The 13,593-nt window shown below is 36.4% G+C and overlaps 2 protein-coding genes across 2 annotated transcripts in view; one reads left to right on the forward strand and one right to left on the reverse strand.

Moving 5' to 3' along the window:
* Window positions 1–185, forward strand: part of GTF2E1 (general transcription factor IIE, polypeptide 1, alpha 56kDa) — a 3,517-nt gene extending 3,332 nt beyond the window's left edge. The window contains exon 5 of the mRNA XM_010018256.1: window positions 3–185. Within this exon, the coding sequence (XP_010016558.1) occupies window positions 3–185 (183 nt within the window). The remainder of the gene's footprint in view (window positions 1–2) is intronic.
* Window positions 186–2,651: 2,466 nt separating this feature from the next.
* The window catches only part of PCM1 (pericentriolar material 1), a 37,693-nt gene continuing 26,751 nt past the window's right edge, over window positions 2,652–13,593 (reverse strand). Inside the window, exons 28-40 of the mRNA XM_010018257.1 lie at window positions 13,439–13,559; window positions 12,985–13,122; window positions 12,593–12,726; window positions 11,886–12,020; window positions 11,161–11,358; window positions 8,774–8,833; window positions 6,873–7,011; window positions 5,845–5,993; window positions 5,613–5,688; window positions 4,448–4,698; window positions 4,125–4,217; window positions 3,898–4,021; window positions 2,652–2,981 (exon numbers count right to left, since the gene is read on the reverse strand). Of these exons, the coding sequence (XP_010016559.1) occupies window positions 2,956–2,981; window positions 3,898–4,021; window positions 4,125–4,217; window positions 4,448–4,698; window positions 5,613–5,688; window positions 5,845–5,993; window positions 6,873–7,011; window positions 8,774–8,833; window positions 11,161–11,358; window positions 11,886–12,020; window positions 12,593–12,726; window positions 12,985–13,122; window positions 13,439–13,559 (1,644 nt within the window). The 3' untranslated portion in view covers window positions 2,652–2,955. The remainder of the gene's footprint in view (window positions 2,982–3,897; window positions 4,022–4,124; window positions 4,218–4,447; window positions 4,699–5,612; window positions 5,689–5,844; window positions 5,994–6,872; window positions 7,012–8,773; window positions 8,834–11,160; window positions 11,359–11,885; window positions 12,021–12,592; window positions 12,727–12,984; window positions 13,123–13,438; window positions 13,560–13,593) is intronic.

A 13,593-nucleotide genomic window follows, 5' to 3' on the forward strand; every position in this document is an offset into this window, starting at 1 on the left:
AGAACAACTTTGAACAAGAGGAGGAAGAACAGGAAACACAAGGTCCTATTTTAATGGTAGCTGGTCAGCCTCGTTCATATGGTGAAATTAATGAAAATCCAGAGCTTGTGTCTTTGATGACAAATGAAGAGAGAGCAGCTTATATTAAAGTAGGGCAAGAAATGTTCCAGTCTGTCTTTGAATAAATACTGCTATGTGAACATGCAAATTTGTGTAGAATGGGTGAAATAAGACAGTCTAAATAGTTTTTTAACTTATGTTCTTCAAAGTTTGGTTTTGTTTGAAGTCCTTGCTCTTTATTATGCAAGAGTGTAATCCTGTAGTAGGTGACTACAGCTCAAAATGCTAGCAGCGCAGCAAAAGCCACCCAAAGTTATTAGTTTTCTGTTGTCTTTATTAGACTTTGTGCAGTAATTGGTTTTGGAGCATGTATCATTTTGTGATACAGTGGGACTGATTAAAATGAAGTTTCAAAAGCAGTGGTGAACTCTATTGCAAGAAATGAATTATTCCATCTTCCTCTGGGAACTAGAAGATACTTCTAGTAGTGAAAATGAGTTAAAGCCCAGCATGATTTGGTTTCACTCCATACCAGTTTTGTTAGGTCATTTGCCATCCAACAGTAAGAACTGCTACTGCATTGGCTATAGGAGAGAACCACCTCAGGCCTCTTAATGTTAAGATTAAAAATAATTATCTCAATTCTTTGTGATGAACTGTGCAATGGATAGTAGACAGTAAAACGTAGCATTCATTTTGGTCTGGGTGGCTAAGGGAGCAAGCAATGCTTGCTGCTTCTCATAGCTCATCCAGACACTTCCCATTAATCTTTTTAAGTAGGGTCTCTCCTGCTACCACTGGAAAAACACATTCCACGTAAAGTGAATGACACAAATAGAAGGACTAGAATCAGAATATAAGGGAGATCTTAACTTCCTCAGCACTTCTACTTCAATGAACATAGACAGTGGGCACGCACTGAAACACAGGCGCCTCCTTCAATGTTAGGAAACTTCTTTCTGTGAGGGGGACTGAGCCCAGAGGGATTGTGTAAAGTCTCCCACACTGGAGATATCCAAACCCAACAGGGCACAGTCTTGGCCAACCAGCTCTGAGTACCCCTGCTTGAGTAGTGGGTTGGGCAAGATGGGCTTCAGAGGTCCCTGCCAACCTCAACCAACCTGTGGTGAAAGGATAGAGAGAAAGCATGACCGAAGAAATACTATTTCAGTTCACTGTTCATACACACCATTCCAGAGATCTGGTGTGTATGAACAGTGAATTTCTCTGAATGACAGAGAAAGAAATCAAGAATGGTGTGTGCTTATGCTATTTCTTGAGACAAATCTAGTTTATATGGTGAATCATTAAGCTCCACTATTCAGAAATCTTACTGTTCTACTTTATGAAAATGACCCCTTTCAGGTCTACTGAATGATTCTTGTGCCAAGTTCGTAATTAAAAACTTGTTTGTTTCACAGATTTGCCTTTGACATAATATATTTCCTCTGCCCTCAAAATTGCAATGTTTTTTCTGCATGCAGTACCCTAGTGGGGTCAGAGCCTGCACAGTAACTAAACTGATCTCAAACTTTCTGATACACTTCCTTCTTTGGAGACAAGAGGCATGTGATTGTAATCTGCCACTTCAATATTCACTCATAAAACCTGGAGACACCCAAACTAAAAAAAAAAAAAAAAAAAAAATATAAATCACAGAAGAATCACGCTCTCCTCTTTATTCAAACTTCAGGCATATTTAGGCTTAACTGGCACTAGACTGTTTCTCACAGCATATAGCCATATTATTACAGTGACCTCAAAAAGAAGACAATTCTGAATTAAAGAAAGATCACCATTGCTTTTTAATCACTTTAAGAAAAGCCTTGTGTTTAAGGTAAATGGATCTCTATAATGCAGCAGATATGCCAAATAAATTATTTCTAGCTCTGTTTTATGACTGCCTGTTATTAGCAAGTCTGATCTGAAGAAGTGAAGAAAATGTTTGTTCTGTTTTAAGTTTTCCAATCTACTCTTCTACAGCCCTAACCCTGCCTTTGCCATGAGACTTCAGTAGATGCTGACTTTAACTACTTGAGTTTTTTTAAACATTTATTTCCTAAATTTCTTCAACGTTATAACTCTTCACAAAGTCAACTACTTTTGAAAGCCTGTAGAATCTGTTCCTATTGCAGCAACTGTGAAAAGACACTAGAATTTTCAGACAGGTTTATCCCTTTGCACATTGAAAGTCAAACAAGAAAATGCAGAAAATGAGAGCTGGTTTCCACAGTTAACTACATACCCAGGGTATTTATTCCACCTCAGGTAAATGTGCTGATAGAAATGAATTCCACAGGCCCTGAACAGGAACATTTTTTGTTTAGTTTGATTTGTTTTTTACAGACCAGCTATACTCTAGGCTACACAAGCAACAGGTAAGGCATGTATTGTAACTGTACCTTATAGTTGTAGAAGATAAAGAAACTCTGTGGGACAAGAGTTTCTTGTCCCAGGAAAATTAGCAGTGTTTCTCTGTAGAGAAGTTAGAGACTGCTACAAGCATTCCAACATCAAAGTCAGTTAACTTCCAACAACAAACTCTGCATACTATTTTGTAAGCCAGAGGAAATTTTTCAGAAGATGAATTTACAGACAAGTCCAAACTTTATTTGAAACTACCATTTTGAACAATTTAAAAATTACTAAACAAGTCACAATAAAAATAAAGAGAAGATTAAGACAGAAAAAGAACAGTGCAGCAAAACTGAATAGAAGAGGATTCAGTTCCAGCTGTTCAAACTGCCACAGGCAGAAGTTAGCATACCTATCCTAAGAGGCAGTGTGTCAAATTTTACATTTTTATACACTTCCAGAATTCTGGGAAATTAGTGATGATCTTCCGTATGTGTTTGTATACAAGGAGTTTATAAATGCAGGTATCTTCAGGTTGTCTCATCCACTCTGAGCTCCAAAAGTTTCTGTAAAACAAGAGTATGCTCATTATTGTCTAGTAGCTACAAGGCATCAAACAGCTGTTGAACACATTTCAACTCCTTGTAAGGATCCATCAAAGCACCTTGATGAAATATCTCATCCTCACCTTTTTTGCAAGCACTCTGAGCTATGGCTTACTTGAAAAGCTTGTACTGTTTGACAAATTGGAACTAGCTACACTAGCAGAAAACTACCATCAGAATACCCAGTTTATGCATTTATTTATGTCTTTACTGTACCTGCAGAACTACAAGCCTGACAAAAGAACATAAGCCTCTAATGCCGTAACTTGTGTCACAACATCAGCATTAAAAAAACAAAGGGTTTTTTGACCTGCATTACCATTAAGTCTTTGGAGCTGCATAAATACTGTTTCATGAAAGTGATGAATTTCTACTGTTGTCATACACACTGAAAGTTTTTTCTCTCTCACGGTACACTTCACATTAACAATTATTTTCATTTCCCTGAAGAGATTTTACCCTTGCGAACAGTCTCTTGAGCTCTTCTATTACAAAACCACTGAGCACTCTGTCAGCAAATTATATTAAGCATTATTATATCAGATGACACCAATTAGAATTTACAATATTATTAAACCCCAGCTTGTATAACGAGAAAAAAAAAAAACCTGTTCCATTTTATTAAGTTTTAAAACCACCCTGTTGTAACATGTTAATTTTTATGACTATCAGCCAGAAGTATGTATACAGAAGGGACATAGAAGGCAAAATCCCTTCATACCAACACATCATTTGAAAATGCATGATAACAAAAGGATATTCTTTCAGCACCATGATGATTGCTTAATTCCCTCAGTGGTAAGAAGATATTTAAATTCTAGGACATTCGAGAGTGTTTTCCCAATAGGTATAGAGGATTTAAAAAAATAATCTTTACCAGGTTCTTTCAAAGTTTGGGCATCTCCTACTAATTCTTGATCTTGAGCTACACCTCCACTCAGTAATTCATCAGACAAACTGTTGGTTTGAGCCTCTGTTGCCATTTTCTTCATTAAATCTGCCTTTGTAAGAGAGAAAGCAAAACTCAAAATACTGGATCATTCCCATTGCTCTCTTGGTAATTAAGACTCCTAAATAACAACCCCACAAACAATAGCAAAATACCTCTGAGTATACTGCAAGTTTAAGGGGCAAGTCTTCAACTTTTACAAAGTCATCTTCATCAGATTTTTGACTTACATTTCCAGAACCAGCTTCCTGTAAATAGAAATGGTGACATTTAAGCATGCTACTCTTGATAGTGCTACTTCAGTTTATCTTCCCTCAAAAACTAGATTCTTGACTATTAGAATAAAGTACATCAAAAAAACAATGCCCATATAAAATTCACAAATGAAAACTGAACAAGCATGTAAACTAGAAATAACACTGAAATAGAAAAAAGCTTCTCATTTCTCTTAGATGTATCTTAATGGAAATATACGCACATATTCATTCACTAACACAGGTGACTCTGTATCAGGGCTGCCAGCCATGGAGCTTTCAGAACTTGCAGCTGATTTGTTTTCCACACATGTTGTATCTAGTGTTTGAGTTTCATTTACTGGTAAAGGTGAGCTTGATTCCTCTGTTTTCATGCTGGCTGTTATCAAGGATTCTGGTGTACTGAGTGTTAAAGGTGGTGTACTCTCCATGCCACTGAGGTAATGAGGCAAAATTGTAGCCACATCTTGTTCATCTAAAACCAAAAAACTACTTTTTAACTAGGTAGAGACAGTAATAGCGTAAAAAAATTCCCAGATCCTTCTGTTTTTTAGATTATAATCCAAAGCTACAAATGAACAATGAAAGGTATGTGTACTCTCATATAGTTAAGTATCAGCAATTATCACAAGACAGAACACGACTTCAAAATACTTGACTTGATAGAGCTTTAAAAACAAAGCAGCAACAAAAAACAACTTCCAGAACTATATGACCTGCTGTAAAATATTCATTCTAGATACAAGGAAATAAATAATACAGAACAATAAATTCCTTAACATTTTGCCACATTCTCAAGGCAACACAGGATCTACTCAAATACTGTGTTTAGCCTATAGAAAAAGAACAAAACAAGTATTTGCAACAGAAGGACACCCAGGAGAAGGTGGTAACAATTGTTGCATTAGAAGTAACATTCATACCACCCTGTAGTGTCTTTTGACAGAAAATGATTTCTCAGCTCTTAGTCAGTTACAACACAGCATTACTCAGAGAAATAAAATCTTTAAAGTGATTGCTAGTAAGTGGTAGTAGCAGAAAAAGCAAGTACTAGACAAATCTAAACATCAAAATACTGTAACTGACAAATTTAACTCTGCTACAGTTGTGTGCCAAGGGCTGCAACAATCAACTGAAATTCATGCTATTTTCAAGCACCAAAACCACTTCTATCTAGCTACGTTTATTCCAGGTTTCCTTCTTAAAAGGTCTGCTGTGTCTAGATCAACATAGATAGATCCAGTCAACTGATACGGTTCCATAAAAAATCCAGCCCAGTAAACTTTCCTTTTAGATTACATATATCACAAGCACTGTCCAAGATAATTCTCACAGCATGTCAATTCATATAGAAGTGTTAATCTCACAGTTACTGCACAGGGGTCTTACCTTTAACATTAACAGCTTCTTGTTCTGATGACAATATCTCACTGCTTTTTGTCTTACTCAGTTCTTGCTTTGAAGTCTATGAGGGAAGGTGAAAACAAGTTAATTTCTTCTATCATTCTACTTTCATTAATATGAAAACACTGCAACAAGTAAAACTGAGATACATACAAATATGTACTGAAAAGATGTGCACTGGCCTAAGTTTTTTCTGCATTTACAGCTTTGGTGATACCTGTTCATTTTCAGTTGTTGTTTCACTGCTTGCTTGTAATGATGTCTGCACATCAACAGGCCCTTCCTCAAATTCAATTTCTTCATCTTCATTCTCATCTTCTCCACTGCCATAATTAGTCAAAGCTTGGGTTTCTGCTTTTGATAAACCTGAAGGCAAATCAATGGAAAACCACCTTCACATTATATTTACATATTAACATAGCCTGACAGCGTAAAAGGCTGCAAAATCCAAATACCTTTGGGAAATTTACTGCAATGATCAGTTATAACTCTTAATTCAAAATTTTCTTTGAAATTAAGATACAGTGATGACTGAACTTTCAAACAATCCGTATGTTCCCTATATGCTATCTTGCAAACGAACACCACTGTGTTGATGTGATATATGTAAGTTATTAAACAGGCTGGTGTGAAGAAAGTAAATCTAAGGGAAACCAAGCTGTATTTGGTGTAAGGCCACAAATAGGACAACAAATTACTAAAAAATATGCAAGTTTAAGTGGAAACATATTTAAAAAAAAAGTCATTTACATGAAAAAGTCTGAAATTTCAGCAGCTTTCATATTTTCAATTTAAAGGTTGAGAAACTTCAAGTTTAGCTGAGACAGGATATGTAAATTAAACAATCTGATTCTGATCTGTTTTTACAGATTTGCTGTTTACAAAGAAAAAGCTGCTACAATTGGAATGTTCAACCCATGACACAATACTAGTAAATACAGTACTGGAAAACTTTCACTGGGAAAGACCTGTGGATGCCCAGTCCCTGGAATTGTTCAAGGCCAGGTTGGACAGGGCTTTGAGCACCTTCCAATGGTCTACTGGAAGGTATCCCTGCCCACGGCAAGAGGGTTAGAACTAGATGGTCTTTAAGGTCCTTTCCAACCCAAACCATTCTGTGATCTTATGATTAGAAAATTCATGAGAGGTGGTGTTACACAGCAGTACTTCACGCAAATCCTGTTGTAAAATTGGTCAAAACCACAGTGAAAGCACTGAATAACAAGCTATATGAAAATCACTTACTTATTGCCACTGGACCACTTTCATTTTCCTCATCTTCCTCTGGATCAGACACATCAGACCTAATACTTTCAGGAACTCCAGTACCATCATATATTTCTGAGTCCTGTACTTGTTTAGCAGTTTCAGTCTCATCCTTGTCCTAGTAAAACAAGGAATATCATGCATTTTCATGTTTGCTTATCTATAGATTAAGTTATGGTTTCTGCATCAAGGAGTCACCTTTGCAACTCAAAAATATATACAGACTAAAATTAATGTTTAAGAAGTACTTAAGGCCTCCAAATGAATATTGCAGAGCTACTCCTAAAACAGAGCATCAGAGCCTACTATAAAAGATCACCCACTGTTCTGACATTGCTATCAAGGATGTTGTAACCGAGTTTTTCATTATCTGAAAAGGTTCACACTGATTGGCATTCTAGCTTTAAAAAGCATATTTAAATTAGGTTTGTCATTATCAAGAGGAAGACAGACACAACTGCATTATTACCTTCTAGCAACATCCCTTCTTCTCCTAAATGTTTTCTAGAAAACATTAGGAACATTTCTAACTACAGCTTCTCACTTCTTTAGCAATAGCTACTCAGCAGTTTCTCTGTTGAATGATTTTGTAAATAACTTGAGTTAGAAAATTATGCTCAGCCTACATGAACCCCCAAGTAAAGTCCTGAGTTAGGCTCCAAGTCTTGACAGCACTCTTTTACACTACAGCAATCATAACAAGTGATATGCAGTGATATGCAACCCTGACAAGCGATAATGCACTTTCAGTTCCAAAGCAGTGTGACAGAAACTCTAAGCCCATGCATGCCTACACATATGCCTATGCCCATTTGGAAAAGCATTAAACATTCTACTTAGTACTTCACCTATCTCTTGCCCTTGGTTGGAAAAAGTGGAACATTCCAGCAGAAACTACAAAGGTTCATATATAACCCATCTCCCCAAACACAATGATTTTAGTGGTTTCCAAAACAAAGAGCAAAGGCAGAAATCTGGGGCACTGACATTTAACACTGAAGAGCAAAAACATACTTTAAGAACTGCAAATACCATGTGTCCCAACTCAAAACTTTTGCCTTCTCCTTAAGATGAAGGCAACTTATTCCATACCATTAAGAAATAAAATGTTAATTGCTAGAAATAGTTAAGCTGTCCTCGTTATTGAATTCTTCAGCGAATGACTGCATGCTCAATGCTCTGAGCTGAGAACATGGGCAACAGCCCCAGACCAAATCCCACAATAAACACCTTCAGAACAGGTCTTTCCTTTTTTCTTTAAAATACAGAAAATGAGTACTAAAAGAAAAAATGAAATCCTACCCTAAAGCTGCTCAGTGAGTATTACAAATGACTCCATTTCAGTTGCGTAGCATTCAGCATAAACTTTGCTTTTTTTAGACTTTCAAATTTCAACTCCTAAAGCAAAACCCATTCTATGCATAGGACACTAACAATAAACAGAAAAACATCCTCAATACTATCGTTGTTGATCTGAATACACTTAGTGAAAGGTAACAAGATAATACTTTATAATAGTCTTTACTCTCTGCAGTAGAAACAGGAATAAAACAAGAGAAACCAAGGAAGTGATATCCAAGTCATGTTTACTGAATGCATATAGTAACAAAGACTTACTGATGAAGGCAGATTTTTTGGTAGTCATTTCCCAGACCATCTACTCAAAATTAAAAAGGGAAATTATAATTTGTTTTATTAAAGTAACAAAGTAAATCACTGAAAATAACAGAAAGGAAATAAAAACCATGATGATGAACATATTTATAAACACTAGGAAATGGGCTCCTTACAGATAATAGGTTTATGAGACAGAAACAGTAAGACTAAGTGATCTGTGAAATTATCTGAGGGATAAAGACAGTTGAGAAGCATAAACATACTTTGTCCTCATCGACATCTTCAGCAGATGAACAAACATCCACCTGGACACCTTTTTTTGCCTAGAAGAAACACAAACTGTCTTCAATTCTAAACTGAAATAAATATGAAATACTGAACCAAACTAGGGCTTCATGAAAGCCTGGCTGAAATGCCAATCTTACCAAGAACTGCTATCTCAAAGTGGCAGAAAGCCACAGGGACTTCTATACTATGACCTGTTTACAGAGATGTCTTAAAAGGTTGAGAGTTGCAAAACACTACAAAAACTGTTTCAGCCCTTTCTATTCAAACAATTATGTCTACATGGGCTAATTCTCCAGGCTATGGTTGAACCATAGTTAACATATGGAATTAGATATACCAACTCTGGTCAAGACAGTGCTGTGTTTTTCAGCATGCAATCTAAAACCAGGTAGCTTACTGAGCCTCAAGACAGCCACAAAATCAAACAAGAACAGATGTGTCTGCATCAGGATCTCAGAGTTGAAAGCTGTAAGAAGACCACATAAAGATAATTATGCAAGCCTGTACAAAAATAACTGGGGACCTATCAGTTCTGGCTCATCTCTGGCTCTGCTGAATCTGAATTGCTGCCACAGGAACAAGGCAAACACTGACCTTAACCCTAATTCTCCATCTTCAAGCAGATGAGAAGAGATACTAGGTTTACACTGGCTTTACGCATCTTCATAAGAGTGTACAAATCAATCCTTTATGTAATGAGGACCCAGTGAGCAACTTCAGATAAAAAGAAGCCTTACTCCAGAAAGATTTGGACACAAGTGTTTCTTTGGCCTCTTGACAAGGCACTATGCCATCTCTCTCATACCAGCCATATTACTGGAATACCTAAGTTGAACTAGAAATGTAACTGATGATATGCTTAAAACTGCTTATAGAACTTTATGACAGATTCACAAAATATCTTCTGTTGACATTTTAAAATGAGTTAAGGGATTGCTTTAGTTTTTGTTTTTTTAAAAGAAACCTGAAAGGACACTGAAGTCATAACTATACAAGAAACATAAAGGTAGATACTTGGCTGATGTAAGTATATGAACATGATCTGTTTTAGTGTTTGTTTTGTAAACGGTTCATTTTTAGCTATCTAAAAATGCCATGCTCCTAAAACTGCAATACTAAAATTAGAAATGGTGATGGAACATCTTAATAATGTAAATGGTGTAAAAGCCAACCAAAACTTGCTTTGTTAGAGCAGAATATGTACCACAGTCTCAAATCTGAAAATTTTATATGTGTTTTATACTCCAAGTCTAGAATGTGATACTTTCTACATATGGCAATAAGCCAACTATTTGATGACTACATATGACTTATTCGAGTTAGGTAAAGATGGTGCCTAATCTACTGCAAGGAAAGCTGTAGGCATAACTGAAGAGATGATGAACTGGGACTTCCACGGAAAAATATTCAGCTGGGATAGAGTTGATTTTCTTCATGTTAGCTGGTATGGGGCTATGGTTTGGATTTGTGCTGGAAACAGTGTTGATAACACAGGGATGTTTTAGTTATTGCTGAGCAGTGCTTACACACTTTTCTGCTCCTCACACCACCCCACCAGTGAGCAGGCTGGGGGTGCACAAGAAGCTGGGAGGGGACACAGCCTAACAGTTTACCCCAGCTGACTACTGGGGTATCCCATACCATATGGCATCCTGCTCAGCATACATAGTTGGGGGAGGAAGAAAGAAGGGGGGAAATATTCAGAGTCATGGCATTTGTCTTACCAAGTAACCATTACGTGTGATCTAGCCCTGTTTTCGTGGAGACGGCTGAACATTTCCATGCCAATGGGAAGCAGTGAATGCGTTCCTTGTTTTGCTTTGCTTACACATGGGGCTTTTGCTTTACCTGTTAAACTGTCTTTATGTTAACCCATGAGTTTTCTCACTTTTATTCTTCTGATTCTCCTTCCTATCCCACTGTGGGGAAGGGAGCAAGTGGTGCTGAGCTGCTGGCTGGGGTTAAACCACAACTACACAATGGCCTCAGATGTTAGTACTATTTCAACACTTGATTATTCATTCCTATGTGCACATGTAACCATTAAAACACATTTCCTATGAACTACCAAAACCAAAGTCTACGCTTACATACCTGTAACAGGTGCTTGTCTATAATACAGTGCATCTCCCTTACTGAGGAAAACTGGTTCATGCTTCTACACAAGCAATACTGTGACTACACAGCACTCATTTGTAAAAAGAAAAACAAACCCAAACCAACGAACAACAAATATCCAACTAAACTCCCAAACCCCACATATATACAATGTATGAACTAAGGTAATCAAACTAGTTTAGGAAATACAGGTATTTAAGAGACTGAGAAAAGCTATGTTTTCCAAAAATATAATAAAACAAACCTCTTTAGCATATGACTGTATGACTTCAGTAGTTTCTGTTTTTCTTTTACATCTCTGCTTTACAGAAATACTGTTGTTGTCCAAGTCTTGCATTAGTTTAAAAAAGGCTAATTCGTTAAATAACACTTCAGAGATCTCCACAAGAAGATCTTCTCCACAATCTTTTAATGTTCTACCGGCAAATTTCACCAGTGAATCCTGTGAAGAGAAATCATTCTTCTGGTTTTGTAACAGGCTTTTAAACTTTAAAGACTAACTATTTGTCATATTCCTAATAACTCAAAATTAGTTATGTATATAATAGCTAGTACTTCTTTTAAAATACAGTTTAGTGTCTTAAAGAGATTTTAAGGAGAATCTCTAATCAAGCAACAGAACTTATCAAGTTACTGATTTAAACTACTGTGGGGAAAAAAAAGAGCAAGAGCAGCTTATTGATTTTAAGGAATTTACACAAAATGTCCATGAAGACCATCCCAGCGCTCTCTCTGAAGACAGCCACAGGCTGAAGATACACCTCTCACTGTTTGGCAGTGAGGGAAAAGAAGTTCTGTGCCCGGTGAAGCTTTAATTTTAAGAAACAAGGTAATAAATACCTCGTTACTGTATCAAAGCAGAAGAACAGCAGCTATGCTGTAATTTACAGCTTCAGGGAAGCTGGTTTATCTGTTGCTTATTATCCAGGTTGAAACAGAGTGGCAAAACAACACTGAAAAGCTACTAACCTGAAGTATACTGCCAAGCTGCTTATGAAAGAACTTCACAAATTCTTTACTTTCATCGTTCTGTTGTGTAAGAGTCAAGACCATACGTCTTACTGACGTCAGTAACTGTGAAGAGCACACTTCATCCATGTGTTCCTGAACAAGTGTCACACAGTGAGCTTAGTTACTGCATAAACCCCCAAACAACTAGCCATCAAGTCCAATACTGAAATTGATTTATAAAGACACCACCCACCCACTGACGGAACAGCATTCCATATCAGGTCCTAACCCAGCACACAAAACAAAACTGGAACACCATTATAGCAGATACCATAGTTCATTAATGGCTGATTGGCCACAACACACAAAGCTTTCTCTCACGTTTTCAATACATTAGTACATGCCATTTTTTAATGTTTGGACAAACATTTCTATTTGATTTGGTCAGCTCCAAACAAAGAAATCTCTATTCTTCTTGATGTCAAGTCCACCAGCCCTATGCAATCTAGAAATCTTACAATTTCTTTCTCTGATTAAAAGCCTCACAGGATCTTTCTGTTAGAGCATTTAATTCTTGCTTCACCCTCTGCCAGTCTGCAACTTGATATACACTTATTGGCAGCTGTTTCCAAGATACAAGTTATCAGTTTAAGCAATGTTCTTCTATGCAATTGTGCAGGTCCTTTTCCTATCCTAATTTACACCTTACTGAAAAGAGTTTTTACCTTCAGAAAAGGAATGACCTCTTTCATAATTGCTTTAATCTGCCGGTCAAGCTGCTGAGTATCTATACGAGGACATGGAACAGCAGAAACTTCATTTAACTGTAGCACAGGAGGACATTCACTGTTACTTGGACCTTGTTAAAAAAAAAAAAAAAAAAAAAAAGGCACATTTAAGTACTTCAACACTGCATTGCTATTAAACAAATGCAATTTCAAAATCATGTATTTTCATTTGAAAAAAATGAGTAATATTTACTTAAGTATATAAAGTTCCTAGAAACTTTGCAAAGTTTTCAAAATAAATGAAGAGGAAAGTAATTCAGCCAATTACGTGATTCCTGATAAAGTAATTATTTTCTAAAACTAAGCAAAATATGTATATATATGCATACCTTCTAATTTAGCAGCAGAAGCACCCTGAAAATTACTAGAGCAGCCCTCAGAGTCAAGGGTACTTTCAGCTTCAATTTTCATACGCTCATATTCCCTCATCCTAGCCAAAGCTTGATCTAAGTGAATCACTGTGTTGCCTATATTTAGAATAAAAACACCTTTTAATCTAAATAAAAAATTTTCAATTGATAGACAAATAAACAATGATAAAAATTAATTCAAAGCCACAAGTTTTGAAATCTACATATAACTGTACTTGAATTATAGTGTTTTATTACACACTTCAATCAGCTCCAAGTGTTTCACAAGTGACTAATTTCTCTAAGTGTTGTTTTATGAAACATGTGATTACACACTAAAATTGAAAGAATAATATGCTATTTAAGCATAGACAATTGCAGGCATTTTAGGATGGAGGGAGTAACACAACAAGGTAAATCACATCATTCTTACCAAGGTCATCAGTGGCAAAAGGTTCAAAATTTGAAGATGTAGACATAATACTCCTATTGTCTGCATCATTTTGTTCACAACCTTGATGTGCTTCTGTAGAAAAGTTCTTGCCAAACGTTTCCTGGAAAGACATCAATCAACTGTCTACAAAGCAG

This window comes from Nestor notabilis, unplaced genomic scaffold (assembly GCF_000696875.1).
Source record: "Nestor notabilis isolate BGI_N333 unplaced genomic scaffold, ASM69687v1 scaffold17657, whole genome shotgun sequence".
In the NCBI taxonomy this organism is placed as follows: Eukaryota; Metazoa; Chordata; class Aves; order Psittaciformes; family Psittacidae; genus Nestor; species Nestor notabilis.